General features: G+C 55.7%; 3 protein-coding genes across 3 annotated transcripts; all 3 read left to right on the forward strand.

Annotated features, from left to right (window-relative positions):
- Nucleotides 1-118: 118 nt before the first annotated feature.
- OT_ostta10g02050 (Peptidase M14, carboxypeptidase A) lies at nucleotides 119-1,987 on the forward strand (the record flags this gene model as incomplete). Its single annotated transcript, XM_003081594.2, has 1 exon — nucleotides 119-1,987. One exon carries the CDS (start codon nucleotides 119-121, stop codon nucleotides 1,985-1,987), a length of 1,869 nt encoding a protein of 622 aa, XP_003081642.2.
- A 494-nt stretch (nucleotides 1,988-2,481) lies between these two features.
- OT_ostta10g02060 (Immunoglobulin-like fold) lies at nucleotides 2,482-17,910 on the forward strand (the record flags this gene model as incomplete). The annotated part of the gene is made up of 1 exon (XM_022983175.1): nucleotides 2,482-17,910. One exon carries the CDS (start codon nucleotides 2,482-2,484, stop codon nucleotides 17,908-17,910), a length of 15,429 nt encoding a protein of 5,142 aa, XP_022839808.1.
- Nucleotides 17,911-19,027: 1,117 nt separating this feature from the next.
- Nucleotides 19,028-19,888, forward strand: OT_ostta10g02070 (SANT/Myb domain; the record flags this gene model as incomplete). The annotated part of the gene is made up of 1 exon (XM_022983176.1): nucleotides 19,028-19,888. A coding segment is annotated over one exon (861 nt), but the record flags the coding sequence as incomplete, so codon positions are not given.

Raw genomic sequence — 19,888 nt, forward strand, 5'->3', positions numbered from 1 at the left:
AGGTCACGACGCGTGGTCCACGCGCGCGCCGTGGACGCGCGCGCGATCGTCCGCGCCCGTCGCCCGAGTGCGGTCGCGCGCGCGACGCGCGGGGGACGTTCCCCTGGACCGCGCGGTGATGCGCTCGACGGGTCACGAGTCACGACTCGTCGTTCGACGTCCACAAACGACCCCGCGCGCGCCCTTTCGTTCACCTTTCGATGTGTGTCAAACGTCACCTTTCGATGTGTGTCAAACGTCACCTTTCGATGTGTGTCAAACGTCACCTTTCGATGTGTCTCCCACGTCACCTTTCGATGTGTCTCCCACGTCACCTTTCGATGTGTCTCACACGTCACCTTTCGATGTGTCTCACACGTCACCTTTCGAATCACCTTTCGACGCCCCTTTCGACGCGCCCGTCGACGTCCACGTGTGGGCGAACAGTGTACACGGCCGCGACGATCGCCCGTCGCCCCCGACGTCGCGCCCGACGCGGTCGACCGGTCGCGGGCGTCGTCCACCGGTCGCATCACCGGTCGCGGGCGTCGTCCACCGGTCGCGCATCACCGGTCGCGAGTGTCGTCCACCGGTCGCGCATCACCGGTCGCGCCCGTCGCGCCCGCGCGGCGACGGACGACGCCGCGCGCGGGCGTCGCGCTCACGGGCGGCGATGCCGTACGCGTCGAACGCGGCGGTGGCGGACGAAATGGCGGCGTTGACCCGCGGGCCGTGCGCGGGGGTGTCCAGGACGGTGGTCATGGGCTCGAGCGTCGATGGGCGACCGGTGCGCGCGCTGGAGATCGGCGCGACGTCGTCGACGGTGGGCGAGGACGCGAACGACGCGCGGTGGTCGGGGCGCGTGCGCGTTGGGGTGTTCGGGAACATGCACGGGGATGAACCGGTGGGTCGGGAGATCGCGATGGCGCTCGCGCGATGGACGTGCGCGCGCGCGAGAGAGGCGGCGGACGGAGAGGCGGACGAGCGACGCGACAGGGCGCTCGCGGCGCGCTTGCTCGAGGAGGCGACGATTTTTGTGGTGCCGACGATAAATCCCGATGGATTCGAGAGGAAGACGCGGGAGAACGCGCGCGGGGTTGATTTGAATAGGAACTTTCCGTACGCCGGCTTTGACATGCCCGCGAGCGCGAGTAGGACGGGGAAGAGCGATAACGCGGCGCACGAGGTCGAGACCGAGCTGGTGATGCGTTGGAGTAAGACGTGGCGGTTGAACGTGGCGATTAACTATCACGAGGGCGCGCTCGTGGCGAATTATCCGTGGGACGGGAACGCGGACGGACGCACGGCGTACAGCTCTGCGCCGGACGACGAGACGTTCAGGTACTTGTCGCAATTGTACGCCGACGCGCATCCGAAGATGCATGATAGCGTGGAGTTTAGGGGTGGGATTACGAACGGTGCGGGTTGGTATCCGTTGTGGGGAGGGATGCAGGATTGGCACTACGTCAACACGGGCACGTACGACATAACTGTCGAGGTAGACGACGATAAGTGGCCGAGCGAGGATCGATTGGATGACATAGTCGCCGAGCACGTAGCGGCGAGCTTAAAGATGATTGAACGCGCGGCGTTCGGTTCCGTTCGTGGATACGTGCGCGATAGAGAGGGTAACGGCATTCCCGGGGCGTCGGTTTCCGTCGGCCACGGCTTACCGGTGACGACAGATCGTGCAGGATTCTTCGCCAAGCCGAGCGCCCCATCGAATCAGCCCGTGCGCGTGGTCGTGAACCCGCCGGCAAATTTTAAGCGATTTCTCGCGGTCACGCGCACTGTTGACGTCATAGATCCCGAGAGAGGCGCCGTCGTAGACGTCGTCATCGAGAAGACGTTCTGGTTTAGTTTCGGCGTCGTCTTCGTCGGCGCCATCGTCGCTCTCTTCGCGATCCGCCGCACCGTTCGGCGACACCGCAGAGTCGGCACGAACGACGAATCGCTCTCAAACGGTGTAGACGTCGAGAGGGCCATCGCGCACCGTCGTAGCGATTAGCTTGTACACGCGTACGCGTACCACCAGCGCGCCGAGTACCGAACGCGACGCGCACGGTCGATCGCATCAGCGCACGCGTCCCACGCGCGCGCGACGCGCGCGCGCGCGATGACGTCGACGACCGCCATCGCCGCCGTCGCCACCGTCGTCCGTCGCACCGTCGCGGTCGACGACGCGACGGTCGTTCGGTGTTTCATCGCACATGTTCATTTTGATACCGCATCTCACCCTTGTATACGTGCACGCCGCGCGACCGATCACGACCTCGACGGCGCTCGGTGAACACTAAACTTATAAAATGTGTACGATTGCCCGAGCGCCGTCGAAAGATCCCGCACACGCGCGAGCGCACCGCGCGCGCCGGAGTTTCGGAGCGTCACAACACCGCCCGAGGCGCGCGCGTTGGTTTCCCGCTTCGTCCGTCGGCATCGAACGCGCGACGAGAGTGCGCGTCGAGATCGAGCGATCGCGCGACACGCGCGCCAACACGAAAGATGTCCGTCGAGTCCGGCGCCGGCGCCGACGTCGGACGCTCGAGGTTTAAGTCCCTGCGAGGATGGAAGGTCGATAAGTATCAGTTCGACGTGCGCGCGCACAGCGCGTACAACGTCTTGCCGGGAACAGCTCGACTGCGGTTGGTGTGGAGACGAGGGAGCAAGCGCGAGCACACGAGCGCGGTCAAGGTGACGCGAGGCGAGGCGACTTGGGACGAACCGCTCGCGATGACGTGCTCGATGTTCGTCAATCCGAAGACTGGTATGTATGAGAGCAAACCCGCGATGTTCGTCTTACAAGTGGTGGACGAATCGGGGCGGGAGCAGAAGAAGTACGCCGAGGCGACGGTGGATCTCCGAGAGTTTGCGTTGTGCCCGGGGAGGGAGGTGTCGCGCACGGTGCCTCTGAGACAAGGAGCGGTGACGATGTTGACGCACTTACAGTTTTCAGTGACAGCAACGCCGTTGGAGGAGAATGTGGTTCTGAGCGAGGTTTCGAGCACGCTGAGCGTGGCGGATCTCGCGGATGTAGGAGAAGCTGCTGCGACGAGCGTCGCTCTTCCGGCGAGTGTGACGCAAGTGCTCGCGACAACCGTACCCGGTCAATACGATGACGAGGCATATTTTGATGAGCAAATTTCTATGAAAGAAAACGCGGCCGCGGACGGCGGCGTGGATGAAGACTTTTCATATTTTGACTCTAGGCTCGCTGCGCAAGTGATTGATGACGAGGAAGACTTGCCGCCGCCCACGGATGATGAGCTTCTCTCTGGCGTGGATGTCGAGGAAGGAATCGTTCCGGGCGTAAAAATGCTTCGATTGATCGTGGGAAAGAAGTGCAAGATTTTTGTTCGCGGCCAAGACAACTTTGGCAACTCGCGCACGACTGGTGGCGATAACGTCGAGGGCATTTTAATTGGTCCGAGTGGCCAGCGAGGACTGGTGAGCACGAAGGATCACGGCGACGGTTCCTATCTGCTCGAATTTACATGTATGCAGCAAGGAGTATGGACCCTTCGTACGCGAATGAACGGGCACTTGAGTGATGAGAGGCACAAGTTGATCGTCACTTATGGACCGCTTGTTGCCAGTGATGTTCGCTTACAGCTCCCCCAGCCTCCTTTTCGGTGCGGTGGCTACACGGACATGCAAATCGTCGTTGAACACCCGGAAGATGGTAGAATTTTGACGGGTGCTGAGGCATTCAACGTCCGTCTTGTCTCGCCTGCCGGTGTGTCTATGGGTGTCGCGCTTGACGTCAAGGCGGGGACCACTGCTGCGGTCGCTCGCATCAACTGGCCCGAAGTTGGCGAACATCAGATCGACGTGAGACTCGATGGCGAACCTCTCAAAGGCTCACCCATGAAAGTGATCGTCGTACCCGAAGAGCTATGTCTCGCAGCGTGCCAGCTGCAGGGTCCAGGAGTGCACAAGTGCACCGCTGGCTTGCGCGCTGCTTTCATTGTTGAGGCGCACGATAGCCGAGGTAATCGGCTCCTCAGCGGTGGTGCTGCGCTCTCGATCGGGGTGCGAACTTCAACCAACGAGTCATACACGGGAGAAATAATCGATTTCGGGAATGGCACCTACGAAGTATCCTACACTGTCCGAGTTGCTGGATTTTACGAGATGACACTAGAATGCCTCGGTGAAGAACTTGTTATCAAGGGTATTTGCGAACCTGGCAAGGCTGTTGTTGCGGGGTGTGAGCTCATTGGGGACGCCGGCTTAGACTTGGAAGTTGGTTCCTCAGGACGATACAGCATCGTTCGTCACGATGCATACGGTAACAGAGTTCCCACTCGCCAAGGACAGATAAAGTTCAAAGTCGTCGCCGACGGCCCTGGGCCAGCGACGTGCTCAATCATCGAACGAGCGGACGGCGTGAGCGACGTTGACGTGAGTACATCTGTATCAGGCAGATACTACGTTCAGGTCACATCGCACGACCAGGAACCAATTCCCGGATCCCCGTTCGAAGTCGTCGCTTACCCGGGTCCGGCATCAAGCGAAACAAGCGTCACTACTGTGTTTGGGGCTCAGCTTGCTTCTAGCGATAGCGATGTTCTCGTTGCCGTCGCCGGTGAAGAAGTGTCATTAGCAGTGGCGCCTAGAGACATATATGGTAACGCTACCATCTTCTCGAAGTCGGCTACTGTTACAGCGATAGCTACTGGAGGTGGCATGACGATTCCATTTGAAGAGCGCCAAGGAGATCGACAGGAGGTAGCGCTCTTCGCTTCATTCCGAATGGCAGGATCTTATTTGCTGTCTGCAAAGGTAGGCGACAACGTATTAGACGGTTACCCAAGAATTATAACCGTCGTATCAGCGGCCACAGAGCCGCAAAAGTGCGTGTTGTTCGGAGAGGCGTTGCAAGGTGTGAGATGCAACCGCATCACTACGCTCACCATACACGCTTCAGATAGATTTGGCAACTTGCGATCAACGGGTGGGGATGTTGTCGATGTGACTTTGAGCTCACCCGATGGAAAATACGTTGTAGCAGCGAAAGTTGACGATCATGCGGACGGCACGTACGGAGCCAAATTCAAACTTGAGCGTCCTGGGACATGGGAGATTAATCTAGTCATTAATGGCCGTGGCGGTCGAACCCAGGTGAACGAAGTCACTTCTTTTTTCGCTGGTGTAAAAGCAAGTGAGTGTGTGTTCTCTGGTATGGGATCAGACGGCGTCGAAGGGGTCTTATGCTTCAAGCCAAGTAAGATCGTGATCGAACCTGCAGATTTTGAGGCAAACGCGCGCCTGATGAGTGGACAAGAGGCCGTTGGAGTGCGGATCCTCACGCCATCGGGCGGCATTAGCTCCGTTGATCTCAAGTTTGAAAAAGGCAAATATACGGGATCTTACACGTGGACACAGCCTGGTCAACACACTGTCTCTGTTTCGCTCGATCAAGAAGCTGTCGTTGGTTCTCCATTCACCGTCGAAGCTATGACGGCGCTTCCACAAATCGCTGAAATTGAGAACATGTCGGAGGGCGAGGTCGCTGAACTTCTTCCAAAGCTCAGTGGTGATGGCGCATCTCAAGCTCTTCAGTCTGTAGCTCCGGATAAAGCGGCCCGCATCCTTGAAGAAAGTTCCCCGGAGGCCGTGGTTCGCATGACGGCAAACGTAATGGTTGGGAACGTGGCTGAAATTCTGAGCTGCATGCCTCCGGACCGATCAGTTGAAACACTGAATGCTATGTCTGATGAGCGCGCTATGGAAGTGTTAGGACATATGCAGACGAGTGACACCAAAAAAATATTGGCTAGCATGCCGAGCACGGCGATCGCAGAGAAGGCTGAAATGCTTTCTACCGTTCTAACGGCCATGAAGGAAGACGATATGGTTGATGCGGTGCGCGCGCTTATCGCGGCACCTCATTCCGAGAAAGGACTCACGGCGATCTTCGAAAAGATGCCCGCACGCTATGTCGCAGATATCGCGGCAAAGATTGACAAGGAGGACACCGCTAAAATGTTAGCCGGGCTATCAATGGAAAGTACGGCCGCGATTGTCGCGAAAATGCCTGAAGATAGACAAGCAGGCGTTATGAGCATGCTGGGCGGCGACTCTCTTTTCCAGATGACGAGACATCTTTTCCGTGCATACAGGGTTGACAAGTCAGCCTCCGCTCAAGAGCGTCATAAAATGAAAGCGGACGCTGAGGAGATGGGTCGAAGAATCGCTAGGCCCATTTCATTGAAAGACAAGCTGGATCTTGGCGAAATTTTTAGACAAGCAACGCCGGAGCATTTGGGTGGATGCATCTTCGCTCTTGTAGAGGACAGCGCCCGGTCAGTGACTTCTCAAACCAATTCGCGTCCGGTGGCACAGATGAAGGAAGATGGGGAGATTGAGTGGGGAGATGGTTCCAAGTCGCGAGTGAGCCAGGATGGCGCACACATAGTTCACTCCGATGGCACGAAAGCAACTCTCAGCGACGATGGGGTCATTATTGACACAGACGGTCAAGTTCTCAGGCTTAGAGATGATGGTTTGATCACGTCCGACGGGTCCATCGTAGATGAGAACGGCGAGATAATTGCCGCCCCATCTGGTGCGCTGCACTTTTACCGAGCGCTGACGGCGGAGCAACGCGCAGACGTTATGCGTGAGCTTTTGGCTTTCACCCCACCTGGAACATCGGGCAAGTTATTGATTGAACTGACCATGACAGAAATTCGGGATCTGCTCGCGCCAATGGGATCAGATTACGTAGCTAAGGCTCTCGTTGAAATCGCTCGCTCTTCTCCGTTGATAGCAGGTCGATCTGCCTCGGTCCTTAGTCACACTGAAGCTGCGTCTGCGATAAGCATTTTGGTGAATCCGGGCTCTAGCCAACGATGCACCGAACCTTTCATGGGCTCTTTCCTCGAGGCACTTACGCCACAAATTCTACGAAACGTCCAGCCGCCCACGGCCGTCGGGGGCGCCCTTGCTGAGCACCTTTCACCGACATCGGCCGCGCAAGTCCTGCACAAAATGGAACCAATGGATGTCTCGCGTATACTTGAAGGCATGAGTCCAGCCGAGGTTTCGGAGGTGATCGAAGCTAGTGTCGCCATTCAGGAACAGACTGGAAAGAAGCTGAGTGATACGCCATTTACGGCAGCGCTAGTACCTTACGTATCCGCTATGGAAAACACTCAAGCAGCGGCCCTTTTGGAGAGTTTGCCAACTGATATGGCTGTCGGCATCATGATGTGCACCCCCGACGAGCGCGCACATGAAATCATGGAACATACGCGCAGAAGAGACTTGAAGGACCGCGTGGCGAATAAATCTTTGATCCATTTGGACGCCTGTACAATAAGCAATATTCGTGGGGCGATCGTCGGGGAGCAGTCGTCGTTCATTCTTGAGTCCCGGGAGCGAGGTGGAAATAAGATTCCTTTCGGAGGTGCGGCATTGTCCGTTTCCACGAAGCTTGCCTCCGCGCCCGGCCCTGGTGTGGAGCTCGGCGCCGTATATGATAGAGGAAATGGCGAGTATTTGGTGCAGTTTTCGAGCACGATGGCTGGCGAAGTGGCAGTCATTGTCGAGAGTTCCGGACAGTCTCGCTCTTGGAAGGTCAACGTCGAGGCGTCAGATGTCGTAGTGGGAAAGTGCACGGTTGACAAACAGGGGTTGCAAAGTTGGACAGCCGGAAGTCCCGGAAAGTTGTTGTTAGTACTCCGAGATCGCTTCGGTAATTTCGCTCACTCTACCAAGAGTATCCTTGAATTCGAATGTCGCGCGTCCGGACCCGGCGGAGTCATCGTTGAACGCAACATGCTGGACAATGGAAAAATCGAGTTCGTCTTGAACACTACCGTAACTGGTATCTATAAGGTCACAGTAGTATGTCTTGATACGAAGGAAAACTTGTCCGGTTGTCCGTTCGACGCAAGGATGGGCACCGATGTTCTTTCCCAAGCGGGCTGTACGGCTATGTTGCAGTCAGTCACCAGCTTGACGAAGGGTCCTGGTGCAAAAGCTGCTGCTCACGGCGCGTGCGCCGCCATGGCCGGAGAAGAAGTTACCTGTATCGTGGAAGCTCGCGATCGTTACGGCAACTCTTCGACGTTTGCAGGTGAGAACGTTTCTGTCTCTGCGTACGGGCCGGCTCACATGCCCGCAGACAGACCTTTCGAGATCTCCGACGTTCGCACCGGCCGAATCGCGCTTAAAGCGATCTTTCCTCGATCAGGGAGCTACACCGTAGCGGTGACTGTCGACGGGATTCCGATAGCGACTTCCCCTCTCATTTTGCACGTCTTCCCTGGAACTTGTGAAACCAGTCGTGCTATTCTGCGCGGCGACGCCCTCAACGGGATTGTTGCAAGCAAGATCACGTCGCTTCTGGTACAAACAGAAGACAAGTATGGGAATCATTGTCATGTTGGCGGTGATCGCGTGAATCTGTCCATGTCCGGTCCGAACGGACTCAAGATCAACGCGTTGGATGTCAAAGATAACGAAGATGGGACGTATTCGTTCTCGTTTATCATCCCTCAGTCTGGTCGGTGGACAATCCAAGCCGTAGTGAATGGACGCATCGCAAAGGAGAGTACGACAGAAGTCATCGTGATGTACGGTCCGTTACATGCAGCTGCATGCGTCTTGAAAAGCGGGCCGGGAATGAAGCGGACCGAGACGTGTGGCTCTCAGCGTGACATATATGTTCAGGCCCTAGAGTATGACGCAAACGGTCGCGGTATGAGCGGTCAAGAGGCTATCGCGATGCACTTAATCACGCCAAGCGGCTCCACGCATACACTGCCCGTGGTTTTCGCCGAGAGAGGGTCGCGATACAAAGCGTCTCTTCGATGGTGGGAAGTTGGCCGACACGAAATTGTCGCCGCCATCGGTGGCGAACCTGTGGTTGGCTCGCCCTTTGTCGTAGAAGTCGAGGCGCAAGATGTCAGCCTGCCAATGTGCAGGCTCTCTGGTCCGGGTCTCCAAGGTGCCATTGCTGGTGAACGTGCCACGATTTTGATCGAATCCAGAGATGAGCGTGGTAACCGCTTGTTCAATGGTGGCGCCCAAATGGGCATTGCCGTCCGCTCAGGGGGTGAAACCTTGCGTGGTAAAGTGCAGGACTGCGGTGATGGCACCTACGAAGCGAGTTATATTGTAGAGCGCGCGGGGCCCTTCGAGCTTTCTCTCTTCTTGGGCACGGAAGCGGCAACGTATAGAGCACTTTGCAAGCCCGGACGTGTCGATTATGCAAAGTGTCGCGTCGACGGTGTAACGAACGGTGCTTGGACCGCAGGAGAGCAACTTGTGCTCACAGTGACTCGTATGGATCGGTTTGGGAATAGAATTAGTCGACGAGAGGGACTTGCACCATTCTATGGCAAGGCAATCGGCCCGGGTGACGTCACGTGTCAGTCTCTAGAGCTCGGCAACGGCACGGCGGAGATGAAGTTCTATGGTACTACAGCTGGGCTTTACCAGATTGGTATCTATGTCGCCGACACGCCTATGATTCCTTACGCGAATGAAGAGTCCGCGGCACTCATGGAAAACTCTCAACTCATGCTCGAGGAGTCCAAATTGGAAAGTAAGAAGTCTGAATCCAAAGTTACATCAGGCAAACGAGATGATGTTCTCGCCGGCCCTATCATATCCAGTGCAAAGAGTGACGCACCTGTTGCAGCGATTGTAGTGGATGAGGGCCAGCATAACGAGGCGTCACAAAACGTAGCGTTACCGAAGATGATGGCAGTAAACGGTATCGAGATGGTACCGTTGCCCAACGGATTGTTTGAGATGAATCTTGCACCCACGGTCGCGATGCCTAACTGTTGCGATCTGGAGGTCATCGGGGGCACTCGCGCCGATAATGCTTGGGTGGCTCCTGCCGGTGACGAAGTCATAGTGCGTGTGATCGCAAAAGACAGGTACGGCAACGCAACTCATTGGGAAGAAGGGCAAACAATCACCGTGGAGGCGCTCGGTCCAGAGTTTTTGAGCTTCGTTCCGCACGGTACAACAAGTCTGCAGAATGAGTTTGTTGCGAAAATGATACGTGCGGGAACGTTCGAGCTTAGAGTGCTCTGCGACGCGCTTCCAGTTTGCTGGAGACCGATTCAAATCATTGCAGGTTTTACGTTCGCCCCTCGATCAATCCTCAGCATGGACGGTTTGAAGGATGTGAAGACTGGAAACATAGTACGATTGACGCTCCGCACAGTTGATATGTATGCGAATCTTCGTTTGAGCGGCGGGGATACGATTCAGCTGGCGCTCCAAGGTCCAAACAAGGCGTTCGCACGTCAAGTTAGTGTCACGGATCACCAAGATGGCACGTATGCTCTTGAGTTCCAAGTCACCGCTGCTGGAAAATGGGTGCTCAACACTCGCATCAACAGCGTATTGCATGTTGAGGGTGGTATTTCGTTCAATGTTGCATTCGGTACACTCACAGCCGAAGAAGCCGTCGTAACTTTCGATCCTCCGATTCCAAGCAACGGCACTGTCGAATGCGGGCAGGGTAACAATCTTCTGTTACATGGATTGGGATGGGAAAGAAACAATCGCGTCATGACTGGTTTAGAGGCAGTGAGCGTGCGCCTGACGCATCCATCTGGCTCGCAAGAGGCCGTGCCGGTGACGCTCGCTAAGGACAACAAAAGCTACGCAGCCAAGATTCGCTGGCTCCATCCTGGATCCCATTCACTCACGATCATGTTAGATGGCATCCCCGTGCCGGGAACGCCTATCCGCGTCGTTGCAGAGGGTAAACGAGTCGCATTAATTGCATCAGCGTTGATCGGTGAAGGTGCGACGCGTTGCGTCGCTGGGGAAGAAGCGCGTTTCATGCTGTACGCTCGCGACTACAGTGGAAACCAAATTAACAAGGGCGGAGCAGATATATCAGTGAGCTGTCGAGTTCCGGGTGCAGAGCCGATCTTAGGCTCTGTCATTGACAACGGCGATGGTTCGTTTGAATGCTCCTACTCCACGACCGTCGCGGGAGATGTCGAGTTGATTCTATCGCTGAATGATGGCAGTATCCAGACGAAGCGCGTAGTCAATATTAAATGCGAGGCGGCAGAATGTGAGATCAATGAGTGTCGAGTCGATGCTGCGAAGATGATGCTGTTGTGGCACGCTGGTGAGGCCGGCCTCATCCGCATCCAGCGCCGCGATAAGTATGGTAACCCAACGACGAAATACACGATTGGTGGTCTAAATAGATTTGCTGCCGAAGTCGTCGGTCCTGGCTGGGCTGACTGCGAAGCTTTGGAGCTTGGCGATGGTTCGTGCGAACTCCGTCTCGTCGCGCAGTCATCGGGTTCTTACGATATCTCGATTATCGCGCTGGCTATTGATGAAGAGACTATGACGCCGCTAGATGTTCCATCGGTTGAGCTCACATCTTTCTCCGCGCTCGTCACGAGCCAAGAGACGTCACCATCATCATGTGTTGCTCGTATGACGCTCATCAACGACGGAAGAGAGAACACACTCGCCGATATTGACGCTGATATCACGCTGCCTTCGACCATCATGGCTGGTGATGCAATCGCCATGCATGTTCTTGCTCGCGATTTCCATGGTAATCCAACATCGTGGTTGGGGGGAGAACGAATCGCGGTACACGCCCGTGGGCCGGTGGAAGTTCCGTTTACCCCCACTGACGTCGTGGGATCTTTCAAAGCGACGATAATGGCGGCAGGCGCCTACTCAGTTGCTGCGTTCGTCAGCGATTGCGCATGCAGTGGCTGGCCAAGGTTGTTACAGGTTGTTGCGGGTCCGTGCAACCCTGATAAGTGCACAATCAGTGGTGATGCCCTCGGACAGTGCTCTACAGCAACCCCGATTTCTCTTCTTCTACAAGCGATGGACGAGTATGGCAACCCTCGATCGCTCGGTGGCGATTTTATCGAGGCGATTCTCGTCAACTACGATGAAGGGACCGTGGTTACGAGCGTCATTGATAACAGCGACGGAACGTACACGATTTCGTTTGAACTAGATGCCCCGATCCAACACAACTTGTGGATCTCTGCGAATGGTTTGCGTGAAAAGCAAAGCCGGTACAGCTTGATGCCCAGTCTCGGGGCATTGAGTGCCGCGGACTGTGTCATCAGCGGTATTGGTGGTCAACGGCTTGTTCTTGCTGATAAATCAACACTGTGTGTGCAGCCCGCAAATCCCAGCCGTGTCATGAGCGGCAAAGAATCTGTCGTCATTAGTGTACGTTTACCCAGTGAAATCAGCTTCAACTTGCCACTAAAGTTTGAACCTGATACTCGCCATTTTACGTGTCCTCTTCTGTGGGTTGAAGTAGGTGATCACCACGTCACTGTCACCTTGGCAGGAGAACCAGTGCCTGGATGCCCTTTCATGATTCGCGTGCGCGATCCAGACGAAGAGTTTGAAGAAATCGAAGGAGAGGACACGACGAACGATATGGCCATGATTCCGGCAGACAACTCTTTTGGATTCGTTTACACGAATGATAAAACCACTGCGGCCGTCTCACGCGCTGCGCTGCCGGAAACGTCAGAAAACGATCCAGGTGACGAGGAAGAAGAGGACGTCTTCACCTTCGGAACTCCCCTCAACCCTCCACCACCACAGCAGGTCGATTCCACGGTTGCTGTGATCCGCAAGTTGGAACTCGAGGACGCGGGCGATGCTCTGTCAGACATGCGACCAGAGGTAGCTGCAGCTGTTCTGCAGCGCTTGAATCCTTCGAAAGCCGCGTGTGCTGCAGCCATGATGTCTCCAAGCGAACTCCGCGCGGCGGTGACGTCAATGAAGGAGGCGAGCGTGATCAGTATGATTGTGGACGCCCCACCAGCTGCGCGGGCTTCTATCATTGAAGCGCTTCCACCCGAAGCCGCGGCACAGTTAATGAATAACATGGACCCTCGTACCGCATCGTTGTGTGTGAGTAAACTGATTGAAACCTCTGTCGCCGCTGCGATCATGGCGAAAATGAAGCCGTCGCACGCTGTGCAAGTGTTGCAGTTTATCATGCCGGATTTGCAGAAGGAACTTTTTATGGAGTTCGACACATTGTCTCTTTGTGCGCTGATTACTGCTGCGTACAATCCCGATGCTTCACCCAGCGTGAAGAAAGCTGTGCAAGTAAACAGCGACACCATTAGCACCGTGTTCACCACGGTACCACCTGAGATATGCGCAAAGATGGTCACCAACATGCAGCAAGATGCCCTTGGATGCGAGCTTGTCGCTGGGGCGATGTCGCGTGCAGCTAAGACGCATCCGAGAGCGGTTGAAAATGTGATTGCGATGACTCAGCTGACTGCCACAGATGGAGGTGCCGCTATTAAGGCAGCCGTGATGCGACAACCGGGTGGTGATGCACTTGCCAAAAATGCCGAGTCAAGCATTCTCAAGGGTGAAATCGAAGTTCCCGCTCCCGTAGTCAAAGTTAAGGTACCAAAGCACAAGTGGGGTGGCACTGGACTCAAGCCAAGCAAAACTGCCTCGGATCGTGCCGCGCGTTCACTTTCAGGAATGGCTCCGAAAGTATCCGCGCAAGCTCTTGCTGATATGCGCCCAGGTGCTGCAGGCGCTGTTATGGCGGCAATGGACTCCGAGCGTGTCTCAAGTATTATCGCCGTAATGGACCGTGATGTCATGGCGAGCTCAATCGCAAGTATGGAAGCCGAAGATGCTCTTCGAGTCGTTTCAGGTGTGAGTCCTAGCGCACGAATGATGGTGATAGAGGCTCTTCCCGTGAGCGCCGCTGGATCCTTGCTGAGCATGTTACCTGTAGAAGACGCCGCAGATGCTTTACGCTCCATGGAGGCAAACGCAGCCTGTGATGCTATTTCGGTCATTCCATCAAAGAACGCCGCGAGCATGCTTCTACAGCTTCCAGATGATTTGACTTCCACATACTTGCTCGCGCTACCCCCATCCACAGTGGCGCCAATCTTGACGCAGTTGTGTGAGAGCGAAGAGGGTATGCAGACTGCTTCGCGATCTCTGCAAATGTTGAGTGAGCAAAACGTTTCGAAGACAACGGTGCATCTTGCAGGAGTAATTGAACGCGATCCAAGGAGCAGCGCGAGAATCGCTGCTGAACTCTCCCCCGAAATCCGTGCTGAGATGTTTGGTTTGTTCAGTGCCAAGCATGCCGGGAAACTTCTGCAGTACTCTGGACCGAAAGCTTCTGCAGCCATGACAAGCGCCGCGATTTCTGCCGGCACTAGCCCTGCCGTTGCCGCGATGGCGTTTGAGTCTCTTGCACGTCTCGGTGTTTGGCCGCCAAGCGTCGACGTTCCTCGCTCTGGTGTCAAGGTACGAGGTCCGCTTGCAGACGTTTTGTTGGAGACATTTGAAATCGACACCGCAAACGGAGCTAAAATTCTCACGGCGCTCGATCCAGAGGTTAGTGCGTCAGCCGTCGGTGCATTGATGCCAGCGACGGCTGGATCCCTGGTGAGCGCCATGCCAGATCCGAAAGCCGCAGCTCTACTTTTAGAATCCATGCCACCAGCGAAACGTGCGGCTATGATTATGAAAATGCGACCGCAACCAGCCGCTGATACAGCCTCGAACATGCCGACGGAATCCGTTGCCGCCGTTATGACGACGCTGTACGCAACCATGGACCCCGCTACGATATCGATTGCGAATGACATCATCGTTCTCATGGACCCCTTCAAAGCTGGAAGCGTCGTCGCTGCTCTGGACGACAATCACGCAGTGAGAGTTATGTCTGGAGTCCCACCTTTGGTAGCAGCAGCGATGGTCTCTAGCGGAGGCTTGCCGAGCGATAAAGCTGGAACATACCTAGATCGAGTCAAGTTGGATCACGCGGAGCTCGTTCTCGCTGCGTTGCCACCAAGTCTCGCTGATGAGGCCGTGCAGAAGGTATCGAGTAAGGAGCTCAAGACGAAGACTGCATCGCGGACCGTCGTCCATTTGACGTCTTCGCTAGTCTCTGGCCCAGGATGCGAAGAGTGCGTTGCCGGCCAGGAAACAAAGTTCATCTTTGAAAGCACAAATCCGGGTGGCGTGCGCATTCACAAGGGCGGCGCATCAATGCAGTGCGCCATTCATCACTTGACGTTCAGAGATGGGAAAGGGACTTCAAATTTGGAGTTCAAACGTGACGTTGGCGCGCCGGTGCAAGTTCAGGACATGATGAATGGAACTTACGAGTTTACCTACACTGTGGACAAGGCGGGTGAGTATGATGCCGTAATAACTTCCGCCGGTCAGGAGCGTGTGGTGAAAATCAAGTGCAAGCCGGCAGCGCTTGATCCGTCGCGATGCGAGGTCGAGCAACCCGTCGTTGATGCCATCTGGAAAGCGGGTGAAGTATTTACTTTAAAGGTGCACTGCCGGGATCAATACGGCAACGATGTGGTTCCACCTAAGCATGGTGATGCCGGCGTTGATGTTGCGCTACTGGCAGATGGAGAGGGTCCAAGCGTCGTGGAGGCCGAAGTCATCAGCGATCCGTCAGGCACTGGCGCTCTCGTTAAATTCCGTGCAACTGAAGTTGGTAAATACACACTTCGCGTGTTCGCCGCTGATGTTTCAAGACAGTGGTGGGGTGGGGTTCAGCGCGAATGCATTACAGGCGCGCCGCTTTCTTTGGTTTTGTCACCCACAACAGTTGACCCCGCGCGCTCAAGCGTACAGCTTAGTGGTATTCGCGAGCGTGGTGCAAATATGCTGCTTGGTTTGGCCGGACGACAAATTGCGATCGTTGTTTTTGCTCGAGACAGATTCAACAATGAAGCAGAGTTCGAACATGAAAGAGTACGTGTTGATGCCGTGGGTGTCGCAAACATTGTGTTCAGTGTTGCGTCCAAAGAATCAGGACAGATGATGTTCACTGGCGCTCTTCAAAGAGCGGGCACGTATTCGCTGCGAGTTCTAGTCAGTGGCAAGCCTGTTCACGGCTTCCCGCGCAACTTACAAATTGTTGCGGCACAAACAGACCCTCGATTCTGTACCATTCGAGGAGATGCTCTGAGCAATGTCATCGCCGGTGAGGTCACTCACCTTTTGATAAACGCTGCGGACAGGTATCAGAACGTGTGCCTCGAGGGAGGAGATCGTCTCACGGCTCGTCTTTTAGGTCCAGCTGGCTCGATCGATGCTGATATTTCGGACTTTGGTGACGGAACTTACCGCATGGCATTCGTCGTGCCACGAGCCGGGGAGTGGAAGGTTTACTTGGCAGTTAACGGCGTCGAGAACACAAAGTCCGCCACCTCTTTTATCGCCAAGCAAGGTGGTCTTACGGCGAAGCAACTCATGCTCGTCCCCGCCGACAAGCGCGACGAATATACTGCTGGTGATGAGTCCGAGTTCTACATCCAGGCTATTGACTATGAAAGTGGTGGTTTACACGTGAATGGTAACGAGGCAATCTGCTTGCGATTAATCGCACCTTCCGGCTTAGCCACGATCGTCTCTTTGCGATTGAGCAAGGACAAGGCACGTTACTCGGCGCATATCATTTGGCCTGAGGTCGGCGCTCACTCACTCATTGCGGCTCTGAATGGTGAACCGATTGTGGGTTCTCCACTATCAGCCGTTGTCAAACCTGCACAAGTTCACGCTTCAAGTTGTAAAATCACCGGCGTCGGCTCGACAAGAGCTGTGGCCGGGGAGCGAGCCTCGTTCACCATTGAAGCACGCGATGCTCGCGGTAACCGCATGACGAGAGGCGGTGCAATTTTGAACGCTGTCGTACAGACGGCACTCTCGCCGAACCCAGCCAAGGCGTCAATATTGGATCAAGGCGACGGGACGTACGCATGTAGCTATACAATCAGCAAGGCAGGTCCTTTCAGTATCACTCTCACTGCGCATCATACCAGCACCACGCTCAGTGCAGTATGCGCCCCGGGCGCCGTGGATCCGGCGTTCTGCCGAATCGATGCTGGTGAGGTAAAGAGTCTTGAAGCGGGCCAAAGTGGAAAGATAAGAGTTGTTCGCTCTGACCGGTTTGGAAACTTGATACCAGCTACATCCGAACTGACACCGTTCCGCGTTGAGGTCTCTGGTGTGGGTCCCGCAGATGTTGAAACCGTGGAAGCAGGCGATGGATCGGCAGAGATTCGTTTCGAAGCGCGTGCTGTCGGTCGTTACACTGTGTACATCTGGAGTGGGTTCAAGCGTGAGCCCGTTCTTGGATCGCCTTGTGAAGTGTTTGTCGCGCCTAGTCAGGCCGTGGCTTCTTCTTGTAAGGCGCAACTCGACGGCGCTCAGCTTGCAGCTCAAGGGGTGTACAACGCTCAAGCTGGTTCGATCCTTACTGTTCACATGAAACCTCATGACAGGTTCGGTAATCCGTCTGCTTGGAAGTCGTGGCAGACTCTCAACGTCCACGCGAGTGGCGCGGAAGATATTTACTTCACGGAAATCGACGACGATAGCACAACCTCAGCCCGTGGTGTGTTCCGAGCCAAGTTCTCGAAAGCTGGAGCGTACGTAGTTTGGATCACCGTTGGTGGTCAAACGATTGTTGGATGGCCACGAGTCGTGCAAATCAGCGCAGGAACAACGGATGCGAAAGTTTCGAGCCTCCGACCCGAGTCTGACACCATGGCGCTTGCCACAGAGCTCGTGCGCCATGGTGGAAATGACACGTCGCTCATCGACGCTCTTGGTCGTCAATCCGTCGATGTGGACAAGCTACGCGGTGAGATGGTCGCGTTGCGAGCTAAACTGGCATCCTACGAGCGCTCCGCGCACGACGGGCGTCAACGTGGCGTGACGCAGACATCGGCTTCCGTTCCTGCACCGGTGACCATCGAGGAGGTCGAAAAGGCGAACGCAAAAACCATCAAGCTCAACGTTGGTGAAACCGACTCCGAGAATGAGACTGTGGGACTCGAAGATGATGAGTTTGGATCGGCGCACGAAGATGAGTTTGACGAAGACGAAGACGAGTTCAAGGATCCCGAGCAATTCGGCGTCAAGTGAGTACAGAGACGCGCATCGGTCTCATACTAGTTTGAACGTTGTCGAATTAATTCACGAATGAAACATCCGACGACAACCCGTTCTTACTTGCCTGTTTTGACACGAAGGGCTTCGGTAACACGACACCTATTTTCCGTCTCGCCCAGCTGACTCCGTCATGAGTAAATACTCAAGACAATCGCCTCCGAATTATCCGTCGCTTCGTCTGTCAATTCATCGCACGCGTGTTTTTTGTCTCCCATGTAATCCCCATATATTAATGCACGTTCAGGTCCTCGGATGCGAACCGACGGGGAAAACGCAAAAATCAACGGGAGGCGAGCGGACGGGCGTTACGCCCGCGCTCGATCCCCCCCCGCGTGACGTCGTCGAAACGGTAGAGCGCGTATACGACTTCATTTAACGGTAAAAATATCTTCAAACCGATCATAACGCGCGTCTGTTCCAGAAAACGTCGTCGTTGTCGACACGACGGCGTCCCGTCGGAGGCGCGCAAACGAGTGCGGTGATCAACGACGGGGACGTCGGCGAGACAGTGCGCGACGCCGTGAAGACGCGACGACGCGATCGAGACGAGAATAAATAAATCGATCGATCGCGACGATCGAAACTCCGCGGAGAAGGACGCAAGACGAGGTGCGACGCCGACCAACGAGCGCGCGCTCCCCGGAGAAAAAAGATTGAAATCGAGCGAATTCGACTCGATCGATCGTCTCGCGCGCGATCGACGACGCTTCGACGACCGATCGACGTCGAATATTTTTATCGATCGCGTCCGCCGACGCACACCGCGGTCGCGAGTGAAATGACCACTGACGACGACGCGTGCACATTTCGCATTTATCCAGCCGCTCGCGACAGAGCTGTGGAGATCGTCGCCGAATGCCCGCGTCGACGACCGCGCGGCCGGTACCGATGACGTTTGGAGACGATTTCGAGTTTCACTTCGATGGGCTCATCGACGACGGCGTCGGTTTCGACGCGTGGTGCGTCCGTCCTCCGCGCGCGCGAACGAGCGCGACTCGAGCGAAGACGCGACTCGTCGAGATCTCGAGCAGGCGAACCGACACAGTGATGAACGAACGAGGATTCGTGCTGGGAAGACGTGAAGACTGACATGGAGGACGCTTGGACGCTTCGTAGGTGCGATGAAGAGATCGATCTGAGCGCGTTCGCGAGCGAAGATGCGTTGGATTGCGCGTTTGGGATCGAACTCACGCCAACGCCGGCGCCGATGAAGCGAGCGCATGGGGGGAGCTCGGGGGGACGGGCGTCGAAGCGGCGGACGAACGGGCGAACGCAAGTGGCGTTGCCGTTCTCTCCGCGAGAAGACGACCTTTCAACATGGGAAGAAGACGATTATCCGATGATAATGTCGCCTGAGACGAAGGCCAAGCTCAAGGGACAGTGGTCGACGGAAGAAGACCAGAAGCTGGTCGGTCTCGTCGAGAAGTACGGCGTGCGGCGGTGGTCGTACATCGCGAGAGCGCTCTCGGGTCGCGTCGGAAAGCAATGCCGCGAGAGATGGAACAATCACCTCGCTCCGGACATCAAACGCGGCACGTGGACTTTGGACGAGGAGGAGAAGTTCATCGAAGCGCATCTCGAGCTTGGGAACAAGTGGTCGTACATCGCGAAGCGCCTTCCAGGCCGTACTGAGAACAGCGTGAAGAACCACTGGAACGCGACGAGGCGAAGAAAAGACGGACAAATGACGACTTTTCGTGCCTACGTCTTGGAGGCGTTCGAAAAGCGAGCACACGAGGATTGTTCGACGCCTCGATCGAAGAGTCAGTCAACGACGAGCGACTCTCTCGAGTGCTCCATGCGAGCGTCGCACAAGCCTTCCAGTCCAAGTCCGAGTTACTCCGCTATGAAGGATGAAGTCACGAAACTGCTCAAGTTTGAGACCAATTCTGATGTGTCCACGCGTGACATTCTGGTACCGGACGGCGTTCCGGCGGTGAACATGCGCCAT

The sequence above is a fragment of the Ostreococcus tauri genome (assembly GCF_000214015.3).
Source record: "Ostreococcus tauri WGS project CAID00000000 data, contig chromosome 10, whole genome shotgun sequence".
Taxonomy (NCBI): domain Eukaryota; kingdom Viridiplantae; phylum Chlorophyta; class Mamiellophyceae; order Mamiellales; family Bathycoccaceae; genus Ostreococcus; species Ostreococcus tauri.